The sequence below is a fragment of the Penicillium soppii genome (genome assembly GCF_028829465.1).
Source record: "Penicillium soppii strain IBT 18220 chromosome Unknown utg000010l, whole genome shotgun sequence".
Lineage (NCBI taxonomy): Eukaryota > Fungi > Ascomycota > Eurotiomycetes > Eurotiales > Aspergillaceae > Penicillium > Penicillium soppii.
This window is the reverse complement of record NW_026643240.1, coordinates 608735-627665: the sequence shown is the minus strand read 5'-3', so window position 1 is coordinate 627665 and position 18931 is coordinate 608735. Positions and strand designations below refer to the sequence as shown.

Below are 18931 nucleotides of genomic sequence, written 5' to 3'. Positions count from 1 at the left end.
ACGCGATAAGCGATAACAACATGAGCTCCCATCGCGATCAACCCCGGGGCCATCTTCTTCCTTTCACGCAATATCATCACCAAATTGCCACGATGGCGAGTACCACTGAATCGGGTTTCGATTCGGGATTGCGCAGCTCGCAGCCGTAAGTTCTCTTTCCCATTGGCAGCATCCGTAGTCAAGGGCCTTCTCACAGACCAATCTAACACAATAACTAGCCCCATTGTCCCCAAGGACTTCTCCGCACAGCAGCCAGAAACCATTCGGCTCTACCCACTATCGAACTACACCTTTGGAACCAAGGAGACTCAGCCAGAGGAGGACCCTTCGGTCATCGCCCGCCTCAAGCGCCTTGAAGAGCACTTCAAGGTTCATGGCATGCGCCGCACTTGTGAGGGTATTCTTGTGTGTCACGAACACAACCACCCCCACGTGCTGATGCTGCAGATTGCCAATGCCTTTTTCAAGCTGTAGGTCATATGTTTGCTGAAGCATAAATATGCAACTAATATCTTTCAGGCCAGGCGACTACCTGGACCACGAGGACGACGAGATTGATGGTTTCAAGAAACGCCTGAACGAGCGCCTTGCACCCGTCGGATCGCAGTTCTCTGGCGAGGGTGTGAATGATGACTGGGAGATTAGCGATACTCTTGCGCAATGGTGGCGCCCCAACTTTGAGACTTTTATGTACCCGTTCATTCCCGGCCATGTCACGCGCCCCAAGGAGTGTAAGAAGTTGTACTTCATCAAGCTTCCCAAGAAGAGTATGTTCAGTCCAGCTTCCTTCATTGAGACAAGATCCGGACTAACAATTGACTCCCCCAGAGGTCCTGTCTGTTCCCAAGAACATGAAGCTTCTCGCCGTTCCTTTGTTCGAACTTTACGATAACACTGCCCGCTACGGTCCTCAGCTGTCGGCCATTCCTCACCTTCTTTCACGTTATAATTTCGAGATGGTTGATGAGAACGATAACGTCGTTGCCGTGACCCCTGGTCTACCTCTGCCTGCTCCCCGCATTCATCATCTTGCTGGTGGCTCTGACGAGGACACTGGCATGACTGATGAAACTCAGGATGGTATGAATGGGATGCCGATTGAGTCTCACCAGTAGTAGTTGAAGACAGAAGGTATTGCTTGCAATGACTCGTCACAACTGGAATTGCAGGTGCATCGCTCAAATGATTTCAAGTTGAGAATGGACTTTACAAGTGATGGTTTCAAATGATGGCTTCAGGATTGTCTTGAGTTCGAAGCCCTTGCTGGGAGATCTTGAAGAATTGATACCAGCTCTATGAAATTAAACTTAAGCAATCTTAATGATCAGACGGTTTCACGATAAATTTGGTAGCTCGCTCGATAATCGGTGCAGATCTCTAGATAATCTCTCCAAAGATAAGTAGTAAGATATGATACGAGTGGATCTTTCTAGAGATCGGTTTTTATTTAATGTTTTTTGATTGAATGCTGCAAAAAGTCCACCTGGGATACGATATAGGTGCACGATCCCTGCTGGGGAAGTCTAGTAAATTATCGATGAAGTCTAACAATATTTCCTTATTGATGTACAGAGTACTTGATACGATATGAAGTCAAGGGATGGCATAGCTCAGGAAGGCTTTTCGTGAGACTGGGATACCCAGAAGCCCTAAAATCCTGTGTCCGGTTTTACTCATGACAGCGATGTGTTTGTCTAGCTTCCTAAATTAGTGTAGTCAAGTGATGCAGTCTTTTCATACAAGTGGAGATATAAGGCAGGATAATAGTATAGTGGACTGAATATTAGTCCAACGTGTACCCTGCATATCACAAATCTGTCCGCACAATTGTTTCATACCTCATATAACCAAGGAAGAAAGATCCCATATTTCCACAATACGTACAAGGAACCATACTCGGCTTCTTGAGAGTAATACCAATGAAAACCTCGGAAGCTCAACATATTCCACTATCATGAAAAAGGAAAAGCGTAGAAAAGTACAAATTCTCCGGCAAAATGCTAAAGTCGAAAGTTAAGTTTGGTCGACTTTCCGCATGTATACAATCTCCCGAAGTACCGCCGGGCGATTGGTATGAGATGAGATAAGATCGTCCTCGACTTGGGAGTATATGCACGCCAAGAGGAACCCGCGGTACCCGAATGTCATTTGTCTCATCCTGCAAAGAACCCAAATAGTTCATCTTCACGGAAGTCATATCCCCACCCCGGAGAAATAATCAAATAAACGGAACTCCGTGCCAGGAACAAGCCCTGCAACCCCTCATTGGCCTTGGCCCCATCATGTGATGATGATAGATGAGTAGAGTGAGTGGAATGAGTGGAACCTTCTTAGAAGGATGGAAGGAACATACTCCACTATCCCTCCACCTTCTACAACATACCGTATGTATAAGCTAACCACCAGCCACTCAAAACGATGCCATGCCTCCCCACGCCGGGCCACATTCCAGGCATACGCAACAGCTGCATGAATGCCATGCCGATCATACCGGACTCCCACCGGTCACGCGCACAAAAAAAGCGCCATGGACCGGAGCAAGAGCTTACTTTGGATTCACGTATGTAGCGGGTGCGCGGTCACGTTAATACCCCGCTCCTAGAGGATTTGGCCAGTGGGAGAATTGTGCATCTATATGGGCCCTTAGGGAATTGGAATGCATATAAGAAGCTGTGTCTGCGTGGTTGTTCTTGGTTGTATGCACAGCCGTTGAGACAGCCCTAATTCAGAAAGAGAGATCCCATGATGCTTCTTCTAGGTCGGTTGTGGAGTGTCGCCGCTCTTGCAGTGCTGGCGGTTGCTGCTCCTTCTCGTCCGGTTCCTAGAGGTATGTAGTTTATCGTCTTGTGTCGATGATGTGCTCGGTAGCTTATACGACATAGATGTGTCGGCCAGTGTGCTTAGCCAGTTAAGTTTGTTCGCTCAGTATTCTGCGGCATCATACTGCGCGAACAATATCAATTCAACTGGTAATGCGCTCTCTTGCGAGGAAGGCAACTGTCCCTCTGTGCAGTCTGCGGATACAACAACTCTGTGGGAGTTTGACCGGTACGAACCTTCCAAGACTTCTCCGTAGGCCCTTGACTAACCTTGTTTTTGTGTGCTAGGACCTGCTCCTACGGCAATGTCGCTGGCTTTCTTGCCGTTGATAAGACGAATAAACTCCTGGTCGTTTCATTCCGGGGCAGTCGGTCCATTAGTAACTGGATTGCCAACATCAATTTCGGCTTGACCGATGCCACTTCTCTGTGCAGCGGCTGCAAAGCCCACTCCGGATTCCTAGAAGCTTGGGAGACTGTTGCAACTGATCTGGCAACTAAGATCACGTCCGCGCAGTCCACATACTCTGGCTATACGCTTGTTCTGACAGGGCACAGTTTTGGTGGAGCCGTTGCTGCACTAGGAGGCACCGCGTTGATTAATGGAGGATCAACCCTCAAGATAGTACGTACTCTTAGATTGACTCTTGATATGGTACTAACAATCTACCCATAGTATACCTACGGCCAGCCCCGAGTCGGGAACGTTGCATTGGCTACATACATCACCAGCCAAGCTAGTCTTTGGCGAGTGACACACACAGATGATATCGTGCCTAAGCTGCCACCTTCAAGCTTTGGATTTAGCCACCCAAGCCCCGAGTACTGGATTACTAGCGGCAACGTGGCTACGGTTACCTCGTCCGATATCGAGGTGATTGAAGGTGTAGGCTCCAAGTCCGGCAATGCTGGAACATTGAGCCCGGATGTTGAAGCCCATAACTGGTACTTGGGAAATATTGATGCATGTGATTAGTGTGGGATGGTTGGTTTGGGAAGACCATGATTTGATGAGATACGTAGGTGCAGGCACCTGTATATAACCAACGTTAATGTACATGACCAACGATCTTGCATGAAGAAACAGCTTCGCCTTGGAATATTACTATATCTAGAGGTCATTTAGTTTGAGATTGAAATTTCTTGCATAGTAATTGAATTGTTGGATATGGTTCCATCTAGATGATAACCACGAACTTAGGCTGAAATACGCATTGTTCTTGTAATCATGAACTATAATTTTGTTTTATCCCAATTCATTGCCTCTCACCACTTTATATAAAAGAACAATATAATAGGATTCAATTGCGGTTGCGGTTGATTGCATATTGCGTCAGCCTTGGGTATGTACAGTATACTACAGTGCACCAGTCAACATCTAACCATTTAGAGCCGTCGATCAAGTGTGGAGAATTCGAAACTTGTGACATGTTGATATTCGGACAATTGAGTTTATAATTTGTTTACCTATACCCCTTACCCACGTGAATACATGTGTAGTTGTACTTCTGATTTACCTACCCCGGATCTGTAAAGCTCCGGGTGGGGGCTTTGCAACTCCCGCTTCTCCTGCGAGTTTGACCTCCGCAACCTCCCAATGACCTGACCACCGGGCATAGTGCCCTCCATACAACATGTTATTCGCCCCCAGTGGACCTCAGAGCCCCCGTCGCCGTAGTCGGATCAAGGCTATCCTCCTCACCATCTTCATCGTCATCGCCATTTACCTACTGTTCTTCACCAAAACAACCACAAACGTTCCCGTCAAAACCGAAATCGGCACATATGCAGACCGACATGGCGCCGCAACAACTTCAAAACCTGCAGGCGAGCTGGCTCGTCCTGTTGCCCAGAGTCAAAAGGTCATGGTCGTGGCCAGCATGAAAAGCGATGACACGTCGTGGCTGTCAGAGAACTTCCCCGACTGGACAAAGAATATCTACGTGGTGAACGACAAACGCGCACCGTTGACGGTGGCGACCAATAAAGGGCGCGAGTCGATGGTCTATCTGTCGTGAGTTCAACGTGCTGCAGTTACTTGTCCCAAAGGTACCCCCGTACTGACCGAAGCTTCTAAACCAGATATATTATTGACAATTACAATAATCTACCCGAAACAATGCTTTTCATTCACTCACAGCGCTTCCAATGGCATAACGACGACCCATACTACGACGGCGTCCCGCCGCTACAAAATTTCCAGATTCCATATTTACAAGAACAGGGATACGTCAACCTGCGCTGTGTTTGGACACTGGGATGCCCTGCGGAGATCCGCCCACTCACCGACACGCATCGCAACGACGTACATGCAGGCGAATACTTCAAGAACGGGTTCATGGAGCTGTTCCCCGGCACCCCCGTGCCGGAGGAGGTGGGCGTGTCCTGTTGCGCGCAGTTCGGCGTGTCTCGCGCGAAGGTGTTGGAGCGGCCGCGCGAGGACTATGAGCGCTACCGCGAATGGCTGTCGACAACCCCTTTACAAGATGATTTGAGTGGACGAATTATGGAATATTCGTGGCATAGTATGCGACTCCTGTCTCTTCCTCGATACCGTATGCTGACAAGTACTTTAGTGATATTTGGAAAGAACCCTGTGCATTGTCCTAATGCCGCGGAGTGCTACTGTAAAGTGTTTGGGCTGTGTGATCTGAGTTGCCCGTGGGAGGGCGGTTGTGATGACCGTTATGCTTTGCCACCGTATTCTTCGCTGCCTAAAGGATGGCCTCATATTGGATGGAAAGGCCAAGCACAAGACACTTCACGTGGATTGCCAGAAACTTGAAAGTGGTGACAAGTTCAACGAATCAATCACTCAAGCCGGCGCCCCGTGTCACCTTTCACTGCTTTGACGAGTCAAGTCGTGCTCATTTGCTGCATACAGGCGCCATCGAATGGATGTCCTGCTCTTGCAATACACTTGTCAGTACCAACCGACATCATATGTCGGTCGCGACTCAAAGAAATCGCGGCCGGAACCACTCAGGGTGAGGATCTCTTTGTCCTAATTGAAGATCTCTCCGATTGGATATATAGCAAGTCCTTTCCTGGACATAGCGAATTCAAGAATTTCTAGCATCCAAGCTAAATCAGATTATAAATCATTTCTGACTGCCGTTCTAATTAAACGCGAAACTCATACCTACATGTAGGCAGTCCAAATGCGGAGCCGAGGCTATAATGATCTCCCCGCATCCGCAACCTCAATTCAACCTCTTACCAACTCAATAATCAGCCAATATGTTGATCATCGGGCTCACCGGCTCAATAGCAACGGGCAAGTCAACTGTATCAAGCATCCTCTCCAGCCCCCCTACTCCCTCCCAATAATCGACGCCGACCTCCTCGCCCGCAAGGTCGTTGAACCCGGCACCGCAGGCTACAAAGCCATCGTCAACTACTTCGGCCCCAGCACCCCCGACCTCCTCCTAGATGATGGCGCCAACCCAAGCTGTAAACCACTGAACCGACCCGCGCTCGGCCGCCGCGTCTTCGGTAGCACAGAAGAGCGCAAACGCGACCGCCAAGTCCTCAACGGCATCGTTCACCCCGCCGTTCGCTGGGAAGTCTACAAATCCCTTATCTACCACTATCTGCGCGGCCAATGGGCCGTTGTCCTCGATGTCCCGCTCCTATTCGAAAGCGGCATGGATCTCATCTGCGGCACGGTCATCGTGGTTGGTGTCCATGATCCGGAGATCCAGATGGCTAGGCTGCGCGCCCGCGACGCGCATCTTACCGCCGAGGACGCGGAGAATCGCGTTCGCAGTCAGGGTGATGTGCGCACGAAAGCGACGCAGGCTGAGTTCCGGGGGACTGCCACCGCGCGCGGGGTCGTTGTGTGGAATGATGCTGATAAAGCGGAGTTGGAGGTTGCGGTCAAGAGGGCTATGGGGAGTATTGCGGCTTCTAGTCCGAGGTGGTGGGCGTGGGCGTTGTTGGCTGCGCCGCCGGTTGGGTTTGGGGTTGCTGCTTGGAACCTGATTGTGAATTTTGCGACCAAGAAGGGGTGGGAGAGGAAGAAGCAGGAAGAGAAGGCGAAGCTTTGAGGGTTGTCTCCTCTCCGCATGATATTTAGGCATTAAGGACTCATTTTTGCGGTAATGTACATATTGTAGCTATACTAGGAACTGGGCCCTACACACGATTAGGCCTTGATAGATGATTTGTATGAAAGACTGTATTTGGTATCTGTCCATTGGTAATATGACTGTCATCTGGTATACTGAGGATATGACTTTTATAATTCAAAAGACGCCGTAAACCATGCTTCGCTAAACGTCAAATCAAAGTGTTCAATATCATGATTGAAGCCAGGGACCGTTTGTTCAACGGCTCTTGCGCTTCTTCTTCTTATCAGATGATGGGCCTCCCATCATCGGTCCCCCTCGGCCGCCGCTTCCAGAGATACTGGTCAGTTGAGATAGCTTTGGTTGCTTTCGCTTTTCTTCCCTGGCTCTGAAATTTTGGAATTTGTCGCCCTGGGGATCGAATTTGTGTTGGTTCACGATTTCATCGTCATCTTCGTTGCGATGGTCATTTTCCTCCTTGCTCAGGCCAGCTTGCGGCTTCGAGAAATTAGGATGATAAAGTAAAATCTGAGGATAAGCACTTACCTGGCGCTCTTTGCGTTTGAAATTGCCGAATGCCTGCCGCCCCCCAGAGTAGGCGTTATCATCTGCGTCCAGCGAATCTGCCGCCAATACGAGAGGCTGCGGGTTGTATTGTGGTGCATCAGGAAAATTCAACACCCAATGTGTCTCACCCGCTTCTTCGGCCGCCCTCGATACAGCTTCCTGTCGCTTTTGCTCTTCGGCTGCAAGCGCAGCTGTGATCGCATCCATATCGGAGGTGCGGGGGCTTTCAGCCTCGGTCGAGAGGCGGGCGCGTTTAGGAGTGTGAGGAACGGACTCTGCAGGCGAGCTCTCTTTGGCAGCTGCAGCACGGCGCATGAACTATGGGAGGTAATTAGTTTGATAACTACAAAGAAAACACGGTGCTTCCTACCTTCATCGTCAATAGATTCGACGACATGGTCTTTTCAGGCTTTCCAGCCGGGGATGAAGAGCCAGCCATGATAAGAATAGCTAGTCTAATTGAGTCTAGTTGAAAAGAGAGAGAGAGAAAGATATCAACTCCGAATGCGCAAAATAAAATGAAGCGGCAGAAATATAAGTGCAGGTGGAGCTACCTGAAACCTGCAGGCGGTAAGAGTTCACCAAACCACACCTCGCGGATTATTCATTGCCGACCTTGAACCTGGTCCCTTGCCAACGCTCTTTTCGTCTTTCACCACAAACCACCACCTGTGGAAATTTGCCCAGCATGATGTCCTGTGGTCGCCGACTCGTGACCTTTGCGTCCGCCCGCCCGCGCTTCGCTATCCGCGCCTACTCCTCGACCGTCCCTCGTCTGAACGAGAACCCCATCCCAGCCAACGACCCGACCCCGCGGAAGCCCTCGCCCAATGTCTCCGCTACCAATGCCGAGCCTACTCAATCCTTCGGTCCTCCAGCTGGTACTCTGCAGGAGTCCCCCGAGGTCGGCGAGCGGATTCGCAGCATGCAGGCTCCCAACCGTGCCACCACCTGGGCCTCCAACCAGCAGCCGCGCGAGAAGGCCATGGTTGGCCCTCGCTTTGAGCAGACCATCATGGAAGCCCAGGTATGACTTGCCTCGATAGATTGTTTTCGGCGCAATTGGAGTCGGCGTTATATATCTATTCATGATTGGTTGACTAACTCCTACCTTCCAGCCGCAACCATATGCCGCTATCGAGCTTATTCACAGACAGCCCGTCCGTTGGACAAAGTCCAGAGTCGTCAGCTGTGACGGTGGCGGTGGCCCCCTCGGCCACCCCAAGGTCTTCATCAACACCGACAAGGCCGAGATCGTTCCTTGCGGATACTGCGGTGTTCCTTTCGTATGTTCACTCACGCCCTCTTCGTCCACCGGGGGCTGGCCAATGAATTGTTACTGACTATTTTGTAGGCCCATGAGCACCACCGCGCTTACCTGAAGTCCCTGCCCGCCACCAGCTACCCCCTCGAGCCCACTGGTGACGCCGCCGAGGTCAACGAGTCCCAGCGTGTGACCGAAGGTGGTCTGGAGCAGCGATAAACCACTAGCATGAGATTTCTTTTTTTGGCGTTGAACAATTTGCGTTTTTCAATTGGATTTGGGCCCGAGGCCGTGTACAGAATATCGATCAATGGATCCGCCTTCGATCGTGTGTGATGAAATAGTCCTCAAAATGTTTGTACTACTCCGACTACCCGAATATTATGATCTCATATAATTAGGGTCATATGTCGACTCTTCCCAACCCAATCTTGGTTTCTGTCTTTGTAAATGGTAGCTGGCGCATCTTATATGATTACAATTGCCCGCGTTCTGCCCCGCTATCCAGTCATGCCATCTTCTGGCCCTGGATTGTCGCGACAACCTTGCGGCTGTGTCGGCTTGTGCGGAATTCCAGATACCAAATGCCCTGCCATGTTCCGGTTGCCAACCGACCGTTCGTAATCGGGATGTTTACCGACGCGCCAATGAGGGCAGATTTGATATGAGCCTACCAATGCCATGATCAGTATTTAAACTAGAGTATTGCGACCGATATAGCCAGAACTGGATATGCAGAGCCGATATATCTATCAACCTCCCGCCAAAAAAAAACCAAAACATACCGGCATATCATCCTCGCCCTCCGCAGAATGGCGGTACAAGTTCCCCTTCTTATCCATAGGTGCAATGCGATCAAGCGCATCGCTCATATCGGCGCGGACATCGTCGTCCCAGTTCTCGTTCAGCGAAAGTGCGCAACTCGTGTGCTGCACGAAGAGGTTCAGCATGCCGACTTTGTAGTCGCGAATCTCGGGCACCTCTTGGAGAACATGGTCAGTGATGAGGTAGGAGCCGCGGCTGCGGGTGGGCAGAGTGAAGTTTTTCTGTGACCAGGACATTTTGATTGTTGCGAGAGAAAAGAGAGTGAAAGAGAGAGTTGAATGGGAGAAAATAAGTGAGAGTGTGGGGTTCTGAGGGCTCGGGTTCTGATGTCATTGCTGCCGAGATGATCTATGAGCGATTGTATCTCATGGTATCTATACATTGGTAGAGACTCATAGCTTCTCCTTTTTCCTCTAATATTTATCTCCTGTCATTTTAGCTCATCAGGAAAGCTCTAAAGGTATCATGTGAAATAGAATTCTTCCTCATCTCTGTGTATGAAGGTTAGCCTTTATTCACGGTCAACCATGGGTATTTCTTAGATATATATTCAAATCCTAGCAGCTAGCAAATTTGAAAAGCATGTCCAATCCATGAGATATTGTTTCCTAGGTGAGGCTATGTCGAGGCTGAAGCTAGACGTTAACTCTTATTCACTATATATTTTTGGGAACTCGATGGTCTTATAAATCAATTATGCCAACACCTCCAGGGCTGTTTTGTCTGCAATGCACTTGTAGTCTGAAGTCCGGTACATAAAGCTACCTATATATTGCAGGATTCATGAAGTCAGTACTTTTACTGTCTTTTAGGCCGATACCTAGGTATGAATGAGCTGCCCAAGCATCTTGCTATTTGGGAGATATTGTGCCTAAAGCAAACGCAACATATTGTGGCACTTCCAGATCTACAAGGATATTTGTTATGTTATTGAAAGTCCAAGCAACATGTATTTTTGCATATAATAAAAATGTAAACAGCGCAATATAAGGACGAATTTGTGGTCTTTTTTCCCACGACAATGACAACACATTTCGCCATCGTCATATTCTATTGTGGTGCCAATTATGTTCTTTAGCTAGCCTAGCAGTTTACTTAAGTAACTGTGCATGATATGAAACATCGGGGAATGGCATGAAATCAGAATAGTATTTATGGATATATTGAGAATCCTGGTAAGGGTACACCTAAGATATCTTCTGACTCAATGGGACGGCTACCTAGATCTCGGATATTGTATCTCGGGTAAGCAAACCCCTCTCTTATGTACATCCGGTTGTGCGAAAGGACTTGATTTCAAAGCCCACCGAGAGTGGGAACTTGTTTGGCCTAGCATGCGGGGAAGAGCTTCCGATCTATGGGCCCTCAAATCCGAAATCAAAACCCGTCGTGACGATATTCAATTTTATAAAATCTTCAACATTTAGATATCCCCAACCAAACGAAGAAATGGCTTCTGTTGACCCTGCTTCTTTGATGGTAAATGCAGCTATTCCTGCGTTCAAATGTCCCGCTGGAACAAAAATGCACATTCTGAACCTGGGAACTCTTCAAGCAGATGAGTCTTGGTCTGTGTATAGAAGCCAACGCATAAAAAGCTTCACTGACCAGATTTAGGATCCTTAGAGGCGCCAATACGAGCAAATTGAGCGATCTCAACCCACCGAACAAACGTCGGGATCTGATACTTCTTTCGGCTCTCATTGAGTACCCAGGAGTTGGCCTCATTCTGTATGAGACGGGATGTGCCGAGGATCTAGAACTGGTTTGTCACCCTCTTTCAAAGAATCATTGTTCCGCAACTGAATAAAACATAGCATTGGCCTGCACCGATTACGGATGTCTTTCCGCGAGTTGAATACGCCGACAAACACAGACTTCCAAACGCCATTAAAGCCACTGGTAACGATATCAAGGACGTTAAGGCTGTAATTATCGGTCACCTTCATCTTGATCATGCTGGTGGTCTTGAGCACTTCGTGGGCACAGATGTGCCAATCTATGTCCACGAAGAAGAGTTCAAGCACGCCTGCTGGGCAGTTGCAACTGGTGCAGACCTAGGAGTTTATCTTGGGCACTACATGCTTCTCGAGAAGCTCAAGTGGTCCACCTTCAACGAGTCGCAGTTGGATCTCTTCCAAGGTATTATCATCTACCACTCACCCGGCCACACACCTGGGCTCTGCATTATGCAAGTTAATCTTGCCAATGATGGACCGTTTATTTGGACTACGGATCAATTTCATGTTTCGGAGAATTATGAGCTCGGACATCCCCATGGTGGACTAGCGAGAGATCACAATGCGTGGTATCGCAGTTTGAATATGATTCGCAGGCTTCAAAGGCTGTATAATGCTCGACTGATCTTTGGTCATGATATGGAGGTTGCGACCAAGCTCTTTAATGAAAAGCCATACTTTGAGTAGAGTGAGAAATTTTACCCATCAAAAGTGTGGTGTGATGTTATTTCAATAGGTTGAGATGCACTCCTACTATGCTCACGGCACACTTTTCAAATCAATCATGAAATGAGGCCTTGTCAGACTATTACAAATCCGTGGCAGAACATCTTGTTACGGAAACTACAGAAACCATGGGGTGAAGATCGACCATTGGGTATTAGCCTCATATTTGTGGTCGAAATCGTCGACAAGTGGAATGGCTTCTGGATGGATTGACCGATGCATGTTCTGGAGATAGACAGGGAAACTATTACGACTTTAAGCAGTCAATAAGATACTAGCTCTCAATGGCTTCGAGATTTGACTTCACATATCTTCAGTTGGTCAAGAATGATTTCCAAGCTCCGTGCAGAAGCACGTGAGTGCCCAGCAAATGTTGTTATAGATATTACGAGTCAGTATCCGCAAGAAGGGGGCAAAAAAGGGGACGTCACACTACCATCGAGAGTTCCATCTAGTACTATCTCGTGCATCTTGCCACTTATCAACAAAGTTGCAGGGCTTGTATTTGACTCCGTTTGGCGAGGTTTTTGGGCTGGGACATATAGGCGGGAAAACTCGATGATTCTGGCATTAAGGACAAACTGTGAGCATTGGTTGTACAGAAATCTCTTACGTTAATAACTGACCAAAGCCAAACTGTTTGAGTCATGGAAAAACGTAAGTTTACATTTATCCTCAGAATTAGCAGAAGCTGGTGTAAAGGGGCTGGCAGCCCTGATTGCAGCACCAGCCCCTGTATCGATTACAACATAAGTATCTCCTGAGTTACAGAGAAAAGACTGGTACCTTCTTGGCGACCAAAGTTCCTGTCGCATCATGGGTGATGAAATCCGTTGTGACCCGATCGTGAAGATATCGCGCGGTAGGAACACTTTTAGTGACGCGACGCGTGAGGCCAACAAGGACCGAAAAGCGCTAGGAAGCATATTGTGTTGGAGACTCAAATCAGTGTGAAACTTCAAGGCGTACATTGAGTATCGTAGTTTGCGGAGTTTAGACTGATGGTAGAGAGCTTTGATAGATTTGACTATGAATACTTTCCGATGAGTCGTCTTACCTTACATTGTGTTTGGCATTCATTTTGCCTCCTATAGGGCTAATGGAAAAAGCAGGCGGCCAAGAAACCTCATGGCACACATGGACTGGCACTGTAGATAACACAGTCAGAAACAGCGAGGCTCACAAAACTCCATCGATCTTCATTTCGACCATTTATCTAGCATATCGCCTTAAATCCGAAAGTGAGGCCGCTGTCCAAACAAATCTAAAAGAGGCAAAAATAATTGCTCCTCTTCATAGGCCCGCAGTTCATCCCACGAGACCCATTTCCAAGCCTCGCACTTCTCGGGCTCCATAATCTGATATACTTGTCAGCCATATACAGACGCAAGATACACAAAAAGCAAGATAAAGAGAAAACAACAAGAAAAGAGATAGGACGACGAACCTCTGCCTCAGCCTTCTCATCACAACAAACCCCAGCCATCCAAACCGTAGCATAATGCTTATTATCATCGTGAAACACTGAATTGCTGCAATCCAAAAAGCGCCAATCCTGAGTCTTCAAGCCCGTCTCTTCAAGCGTCTCGCGCTCAGCACACTCCTCGAACGATTCGCCGAATTCAAGATGACCCCCGGGTAGAGCCCAAGTTCCTGCAGATAGTTAATTTGATAACACATATAATATGTGTGGTATGCGTCACGCACCAGCGCCATGGCTTCCCTTTCGCCAGCCGATGAGAAATTTTCCATCCCTGAGGATGAACGCTCCAATTCCAACTCTAGGATTAGGATGAGCCATTTTTGTTAGATTTAGGGTAGGGGTGTGCTGCTAGGAAATGTCAAGAGTGATTTCGGTGCTTATATATGTGAAGTGGGGCGGGTGGGAACGGGTTTTATTGTCACTGTGGCTCATTATCTTTGTCACTATCACACGTGGATAGATGGAGACCATAAGATCTCGGAGTGTATTCTAGCTCAGGTGCCTTAATACTTTAGAGAGTTTAGAGAGTTCTAATGCACAACATCATATACACGACGTTTCTGACTAATTTGTTTACTAAGTCCTGGAGCATCCATGGATGTTTTTCGGGAAAACCAGGTTAAAACCTTGGAATTGAGACCTTTGTTAGGTTAGATAACCCGAATCATGCGATCAATATCAAAATGATGTCCATACATACATACGAGCAAGTAACATGGACTTCATCCCATCTTGCCCAATTCAGGCCATTTAGACCTGATAGAAGCAACTAAGCAGGCAAACATAACGAACAAGACAAACAAGACCAAAAAGTAACCGAGCCATATAATCACACCCCATCCCCTCCATCCTGCCTGGTTTAGCCATCTCCCATCGGTTTGGAAGGTTCGATGCTTGGCGCCTGGGTTAGGCGCATTTATGCACGTGGAACGGGCATCATATAGCAAATGGGCCGATTGCGTTCAGTCGGATTGCCTCATTTCATCTGATAAGATTGTCGATTCGATACTTGCATGGCAGACCCCTTGAGCTAGTGGAATAGCCAGTGCACTAAGCAAGTGGGCCGGATTGAGCTTAATGGAGGATCGCTTTATAACTGTTTTTAGAGTAGTGGATACTATAAGCGAGCATCAGCAAGCAGACTTCTGAATCAAGCTAAAATTGATAGATCAAACTCCCAACATGTCATGTAATGCCCTGTATAAGAGCATTCGATCCCATGTCTCGAATTATGTGGTCTGATTGGTCCATAAGCAGCGTGAAATGGTACTCCAAACCGGCCCACTTACCCAGTGCACTGTATATTTTTCTAGCTCAATGGGTCTGCCATGCAAGCATCAAATCCTCGATCTTATTCAGATCAAATAAGACAACTAGCAAGGCCATGTAAGCGAAAATAAATGCGCACAAGCCAATTTATAGTCGGTTTCACGCTTATCCATCGTGATTTCAACAAGTCCGTCTTTGTCGTCCGTGTCTCTCATGTCTAATACGATGGTGTCTATTGTGGTCCTTTGCTTCAACAAATTGAGAGGATCTTCACTGATCCGGAAACCGCCTCACGTTGGCGCCCAGAAGCAGGTTCCACAAGCTACCGGCGGGTCTGCGCGCGTCAACGCGCACCACAGGCCTTTGAGTACAAGAGGGGTATTCTGCAGGGAAATGAGGTGACCAAATTACCGCAATTGTCAAACGCAGAGCCAGCCGATGTCATCTACTTCAGGGCATGCTCACATGCCGCGCTGACAACCGGAATCACGATGGCTACAGCAATCAAGGCGGCCTGGGCATATGTCTTAACACAAGAATCTGGGAAGACGGATGTGCTATTTGGGCAAGTCACAAATTTTCGGGCCGCCCAACCGGAAGCAGGGCAGGGTATCATCGGAATGTGTCTCAATATGACGCCTGTGCAAGTTTCAATCAAACCGACTACCCGAGTTCGTGACCTTCTGGCCATGATCCAATAACAGCATATCGATTCAATCGAGCAAGAAACAATTGATTGGGCTAACATAGTTGCGAACAGCACCTCCTGGCCCGCAGATACGCATCTCGACTCGATCGTCCTGCATGAGAACTTTCCTATTTTGGATAAAATCATGTTTGGGACTGCAACGGGACGCGTTCATGAGCCTCTTTCCAAGGACTCGAATATGAGGGAGCACATACTGATTACTTTTCCGGGTACGGATAACTTGATGACTCTTCTCGCGACAAGAGCCGGCCTGCCAGAAATAATTTTGCTGCGTGTCTGGTGGCCAAGTTCAATGGCACCCTTGTGCGGTTCTTGGCTTCCCCTGATGATGCTGTCGGTCCTATTAGCTAAAGCAGTCATGCTCTGTTCGGAACAAGATGGAAAAATCAGGACATCATTGTAACATTTCGTTTATTACCGATGTTCAACCTATAACAATTGCCAAATGAGGGGTAATGTTCGCATATCCTTATTTGCCAGGTCAGAATTGTATCAACAGATGCTTTTGAGGTCCATTTCTATGTCGCTTTGTCAGAATGAGGTGACAGATCTCTGTATACCTCTTGAGGGTCAATTCTGGTACATGAAGATTGGTATTCAACAGGCATACAATAAGATACGATTGGAAAAGAAAAAGAATCCAGAATCTAGCTTGTTTCAGATTTTATGCCCCACTGGCTGTGAAGGTTTTGGTGTTTGGATCAGATGAGGGGAAGCTTTAAAATTGCAAGCCTTCTTTGTTCAGCTTGCATCCTACCTTTAATCTGATCATTTCTCAAAGCAAGGCCATTATTTCAGGGACCAGTTTCTCTAAAGATCGCTGACGGGCCAAAACTAATATCCACTTTAGATCTGACTGTTTCAGATCCTGATTCCCTGACGAATCCCTATTTACCATTTCTGACAACGGATAACTCGGGTGCAACTGTCCTAACTCCATGAAATTCGATCAATTGGTAAGACTCATACATACTAGGCTTGGCAAATGCTGTTGTCCACCAGATTCCCCATGCGCATGGTATCTCCGGGGCTAAGACAGACCCGCCCGGCACGATGTGACCCTTAGCAGGTCTTCGCCCGATTGGGAAATAGGTCATCTATGTCCTTGCGGTCTTCCGAATATACCAACTGAGCCCATACGATTCAGGATTTAAACCCCCAAACCCCGAAAAAAATATTTACGTCCACCCTCTGCAGTAGGCCACCTGCGTACCATAATCGTCGCGCGATGCATTTCAAGTTGGGAGCCGGCTTGGCTCTTCTCGCTGCTCGCAATGTCTTCGCCGTTACCCAGATCAGCGATGATGAGATGGGCTCACTCCTCAATGCTGGCGGCGTAGATTTAGCAGACCGCTATGCGCCCATGTGGTTCTTTGGTCAAGCTCAGAACCAGCCTCCTTGCTACCCGACATGGGCGTTCGGTGGCTCTCCGAACGCTGCAGATGTATATGACAATTCTCACAAAACACCTGCTGCGCCGCAGTGCGACTACCCAAATGTTGGGTGCAAGTGTCGCAATCCTGGTGTTGGTATTGGGAATGCTGGCCCTGCCTTCCCGATATACTATACATACCAGAAATGCAACGATGCCGAGGTGCGCGTGGTGTACAATCTCTTCTATGAGAAGGATGGTGCCAAGTTTTCTGGTATCAACACTGGACATGACTAGTAAGTAGCTAAAACAAGAGCCTTCGTTTGACCTCTAACATGGGCTTTAGCGACTGGGAGCGAGTGGTGATTATCCATTCTCGCGATGCCAACAATATGTGGGCGCCATCACGGGCACTGCTCTCTGCACACAGTGGTTATCACAATTTAGCGTGGGGTGATATTCAAAATACACTTACTACCGACGAGGTAAACGCCGGCAAAGCAAAGGATCCAAACGGAGTGAAGAACAACGACCACCCCAAGGTGTATGTGTCGTGGTCGAAGCATGCTCACTTCGATACTCGCAACACTGGCTGGAACGACCCGGCGAGTCAGTCTTTGGACAATGCATTCCGCAGCCAGGATTGGTGGCACTTTGTTGAACCGCAACACTATGTAAAGTTCTCCCTCTGCAGTATGTGGGCAGTGCTAACAAATATAGATCCGAGCCGACGATAGTACCGATGCTGGAAAAGCAATTGGGGCTGCGGATTGGGGGAGCGCAACTAGTAACCCGCCTTCTGTGCAGTCCGGTGTTTGTGGTGCGTCGTAGATTGTAGGTCAATCAGACTATATTATATCAATTTAAAAACAATTGGGTCAAATATGTCTACTATACATGGGCTTCCTTCATTTGGTATTCCCAACCGCCCTGAATGCAATAATACCACTCGTCGCATTTCAAGCAACGCTTGTACTCAGACCAATGTGGTCGGTTGCTATCCGTCTTGTTCCCTGCTAAGTACTGATCGGGTTACCTTGATCATCCAAACGTTCACTAGCATTTTCCATTCCTTTCCATTTTGGAAGACCGTCAGGAATGTCGAGCATACGTGACCCGTAGAAGATATGACATCTATTCAATTTGTTAGTATCCACGATGGATCGAAGCGTGTCAGAACATACGTCGGTTTCAATGGCTCTTTCTTCCGCCTTTGTTCCTCGTCCGATCCCTCAACTTCAATCGATTCCGGAAAGACTAAGCACGCATTCCGACCTTCGTCCATGAGAGGGGTGTGGCAGTCTTCACAAGTAACCTTAGTTGGCAGATTATATGTCTGGGATCGGTGAGTCGAGGAATAGAACACCAGACCGCTGGACCCCTTGATAAATGACATGTCCTCCTTGTGAAAGATGGCAGCCCACTGGAAGGGAGCACCGTGAAGAGCCTGGCAGCCATGGCAATGACAGTATTTGGCATTGAGAGGCTTTTCTTGCTTGAGGAGATAGGTCACTTTCCCACATACGCACTTTCCACGCCATTTGGCTCCAAATTCAGCTTCATTTTTCATTACATATGGTGGACGGTGCTTGTAATCTTCGTCTGAAAGAGTATCTTCGTGGACTGTGTTGGTGAATGCCGGACAAGGGAGAGGCAAGTCTGCGTCTGCCATGGTTGTGTTGAATATTGTGTTGAATATTGTGTTGAATATTTGTTTGATAAGATATGAAGAGTGTATGGTGTCTGAGCAAAGAGAAATCCTATGTCCAATTTTATAGTAGTGAAGGGAAAAAACGAGAGGAAAAACCAGGGGCCCAATGATGTCAATCGATGACGGGTAACTGCAAAGAGAAACAGGGAATTACCTCGACATACCCGATGTCAATGAATGGAATATCTAAAGATCTAGGCTTTAAATAGACTTTAGATCCTTGAACCATTGGATATTTCCGTTTCTTTAACAGAATCTTCATACACAACAGCCCAATTTTATGATGTCATGAAGCTAAAACCCTTCAGCCTCTCCATAGATTTAGTGGATGCAGTTATAAGTTATAGGCGCCAATGAAACCATTGCTGTAAGAGTCT

At 47.8% G+C, this 18931-nt stretch overlaps 13 protein-coding genes across 13 annotated transcripts; 8 read left to right on the top strand and 5 right to left on the bottom strand.

Moving 5' to 3' along the window:
- Nucleotides 1-92: 92 nt before the first annotated feature.
- On the top strand, nucleotides 93-1115 carry N7529_010888 (cleavage and polyadenylation specificity factor subunit 5; the record flags this gene model as incomplete). The annotated part of the gene is made up of 4 exons (XM_057246415.1): nucleotides 93-145; nucleotides 219-470; nucleotides 520-767; nucleotides 829-1115. The coding sequence occupies 4 exons, from the start codon at nucleotides 93-95 to the stop codon at nucleotides 1113-1115; spliced, it is 840 nt and encodes a 279-aa protein (XP_057091764.1).
- Nucleotides 1116-2469: 1354 nt separating this feature from the next.
- Nucleotides 2470-3795, top strand: N7529_010887 (lipase family protein; the record flags this gene model as incomplete). The annotated part of the gene is made up of 5 exons (XM_057246414.1): nucleotides 2470-2560; nucleotides 2759-2827; nucleotides 2883-3048; nucleotides 3108-3444; nucleotides 3496-3795. The coding sequence occupies 5 exons, from the start codon at nucleotides 2470-2472 to the stop codon at nucleotides 3793-3795; spliced, it is 963 nt and encodes a 320-aa protein (XP_057091763.1).
- Nucleotides 3796-4453: 658 nt separating this feature from the next.
- Nucleotides 4454-5604, top strand: N7529_010886 (DUF3431 domain-containing protein; the record flags this gene model as incomplete). The annotated part of the gene is made up of 2 exons (XM_057246413.1): nucleotides 4454-4833; nucleotides 4902-5604. 2 exons carry the CDS (start codon nucleotides 4454-4456, stop codon nucleotides 5602-5604), a joined length of 1083 nt encoding a protein of 360 aa, XP_057091762.1.
- Nucleotides 5605-5980: 376 nt separating this feature from the next.
- On the top strand, nucleotides 5981-6868 carry N7529_010885 (putative dephospho-CoA kinase; the record flags this gene model as incomplete). The annotated part of the gene is made up of 1 exon (XM_057246412.1): nucleotides 5981-6868. One exon carries the CDS (start codon nucleotides 5981-5983, stop codon nucleotides 6866-6868), a length of 888 nt encoding a protein of 295 aa, XP_057091761.1.
- Nucleotides 6869-7147: 279 nt separating this feature from the next.
- Nucleotides 7148-7895, bottom strand: N7529_010884 (uncharacterized protein; the record flags this gene model as incomplete). Its single annotated transcript, XM_057246411.1, has 3 exons — nucleotides 7148-7387; nucleotides 7436-7774; nucleotides 7827-7895. The coding sequence occupies 3 exons, from the start codon at nucleotides 7893-7895 to the stop codon at nucleotides 7148-7150; spliced, it is 648 nt and encodes a 215-aa protein (XP_057091760.1).
- Nucleotides 7896-8144: 249 nt separating this feature from the next.
- N7529_010883 (zinc-finger domain-containing protein) lies at nucleotides 8145-8939 on the top strand (the record flags this gene model as incomplete). Its single annotated transcript, XM_057246410.1, has 3 exons — nucleotides 8145-8483; nucleotides 8575-8742; nucleotides 8811-8939. The coding sequence occupies 3 exons, from the start codon at nucleotides 8145-8147 to the stop codon at nucleotides 8937-8939; spliced, it is 636 nt and encodes a 211-aa protein (XP_057091759.1).
- A 289-nt stretch (nucleotides 8940-9228) lies between these two features.
- On the bottom strand, nucleotides 9229-9781 carry N7529_010882 (YjbQ family protein; the record flags this gene model as incomplete). Its single annotated transcript, XM_057246409.1, has 2 exons — nucleotides 9229-9390; nucleotides 9506-9781. 2 exons carry the CDS (start codon nucleotides 9779-9781, stop codon nucleotides 9229-9231), a joined length of 438 nt encoding a protein of 145 aa, XP_057091758.1.
- A 1213-nt stretch (nucleotides 9782-10994) lies between these two features.
- N7529_010881 (N-acyl homoserine lactonase family protein) lies at nucleotides 10995-11971 on the top strand (the record flags this gene model as incomplete). Its single annotated transcript, XM_057246408.1, has 3 exons — nucleotides 10995-11113; nucleotides 11163-11310; nucleotides 11363-11971. 3 exons carry the CDS (start codon nucleotides 10995-10997, stop codon nucleotides 11969-11971), a joined length of 876 nt encoding a protein of 291 aa, XP_057091757.1.
- Nucleotides 11972-12402: 431 nt separating this feature from the next.
- On the bottom strand, nucleotides 12403-12936 carry N7529_010880 (uncharacterized protein; the record flags this gene model as incomplete). The annotated part of the gene is made up of 2 exons (XM_057246407.1): nucleotides 12403-12591; nucleotides 12637-12936. The coding sequence occupies 2 exons, from the start codon at nucleotides 12934-12936 to the stop codon at nucleotides 12403-12405; spliced, it is 489 nt and encodes a 162-aa protein (XP_057091756.1).
- A 303-nt stretch (nucleotides 12937-13239) lies between these two features.
- N7529_010879 (nucleotide triphosphate diphosphatase NUDT15) lies at nucleotides 13240-13811 on the bottom strand (the record flags this gene model as incomplete). Its single annotated transcript, XM_057246406.1, has 3 exons — nucleotides 13240-13368; nucleotides 13458-13663; nucleotides 13718-13811. 3 exons carry the CDS (start codon nucleotides 13809-13811, stop codon nucleotides 13240-13242), a joined length of 429 nt encoding a protein of 142 aa, XP_057091755.1.
- A 1442-nt stretch (nucleotides 13812-15253) lies between these two features.
- On the top strand, nucleotides 15254-15463 carry N7529_010878 (uncharacterized protein; the record flags this gene model as incomplete). Its single annotated transcript, XM_057246405.1, has 1 exon — nucleotides 15254-15463. One exon carries the CDS (start codon nucleotides 15254-15256, stop codon nucleotides 15461-15463), a length of 210 nt encoding a protein of 69 aa, XP_057091754.1.
- Nucleotides 15464-16699: 1236 nt separating this feature from the next.
- On the top strand, nucleotides 16700-17674 carry N7529_010877 (uncharacterized protein; the record flags this gene model as incomplete). Its single annotated transcript, XM_057246404.1, has 3 exons — nucleotides 16700-17139; nucleotides 17190-17517; nucleotides 17564-17674. The coding sequence occupies 3 exons, from the start codon at nucleotides 16700-16702 to the stop codon at nucleotides 17672-17674; spliced, it is 879 nt and encodes a 292-aa protein (XP_057091753.1).
- A 185-nt stretch (nucleotides 17675-17859) lies between these two features.
- On the bottom strand, nucleotides 17860-18515 carry N7529_010876 (GFA family protein; the record flags this gene model as incomplete). Its single annotated transcript, XM_057246403.1, has 2 exons — nucleotides 17860-17977; nucleotides 18028-18515. The coding sequence occupies 2 exons, from the start codon at nucleotides 18513-18515 to the stop codon at nucleotides 17860-17862; spliced, it is 606 nt and encodes a 201-aa protein (XP_057091752.1).
- Between the last annotated feature and the right edge of the window lie 416 nt (nucleotides 18516-18931).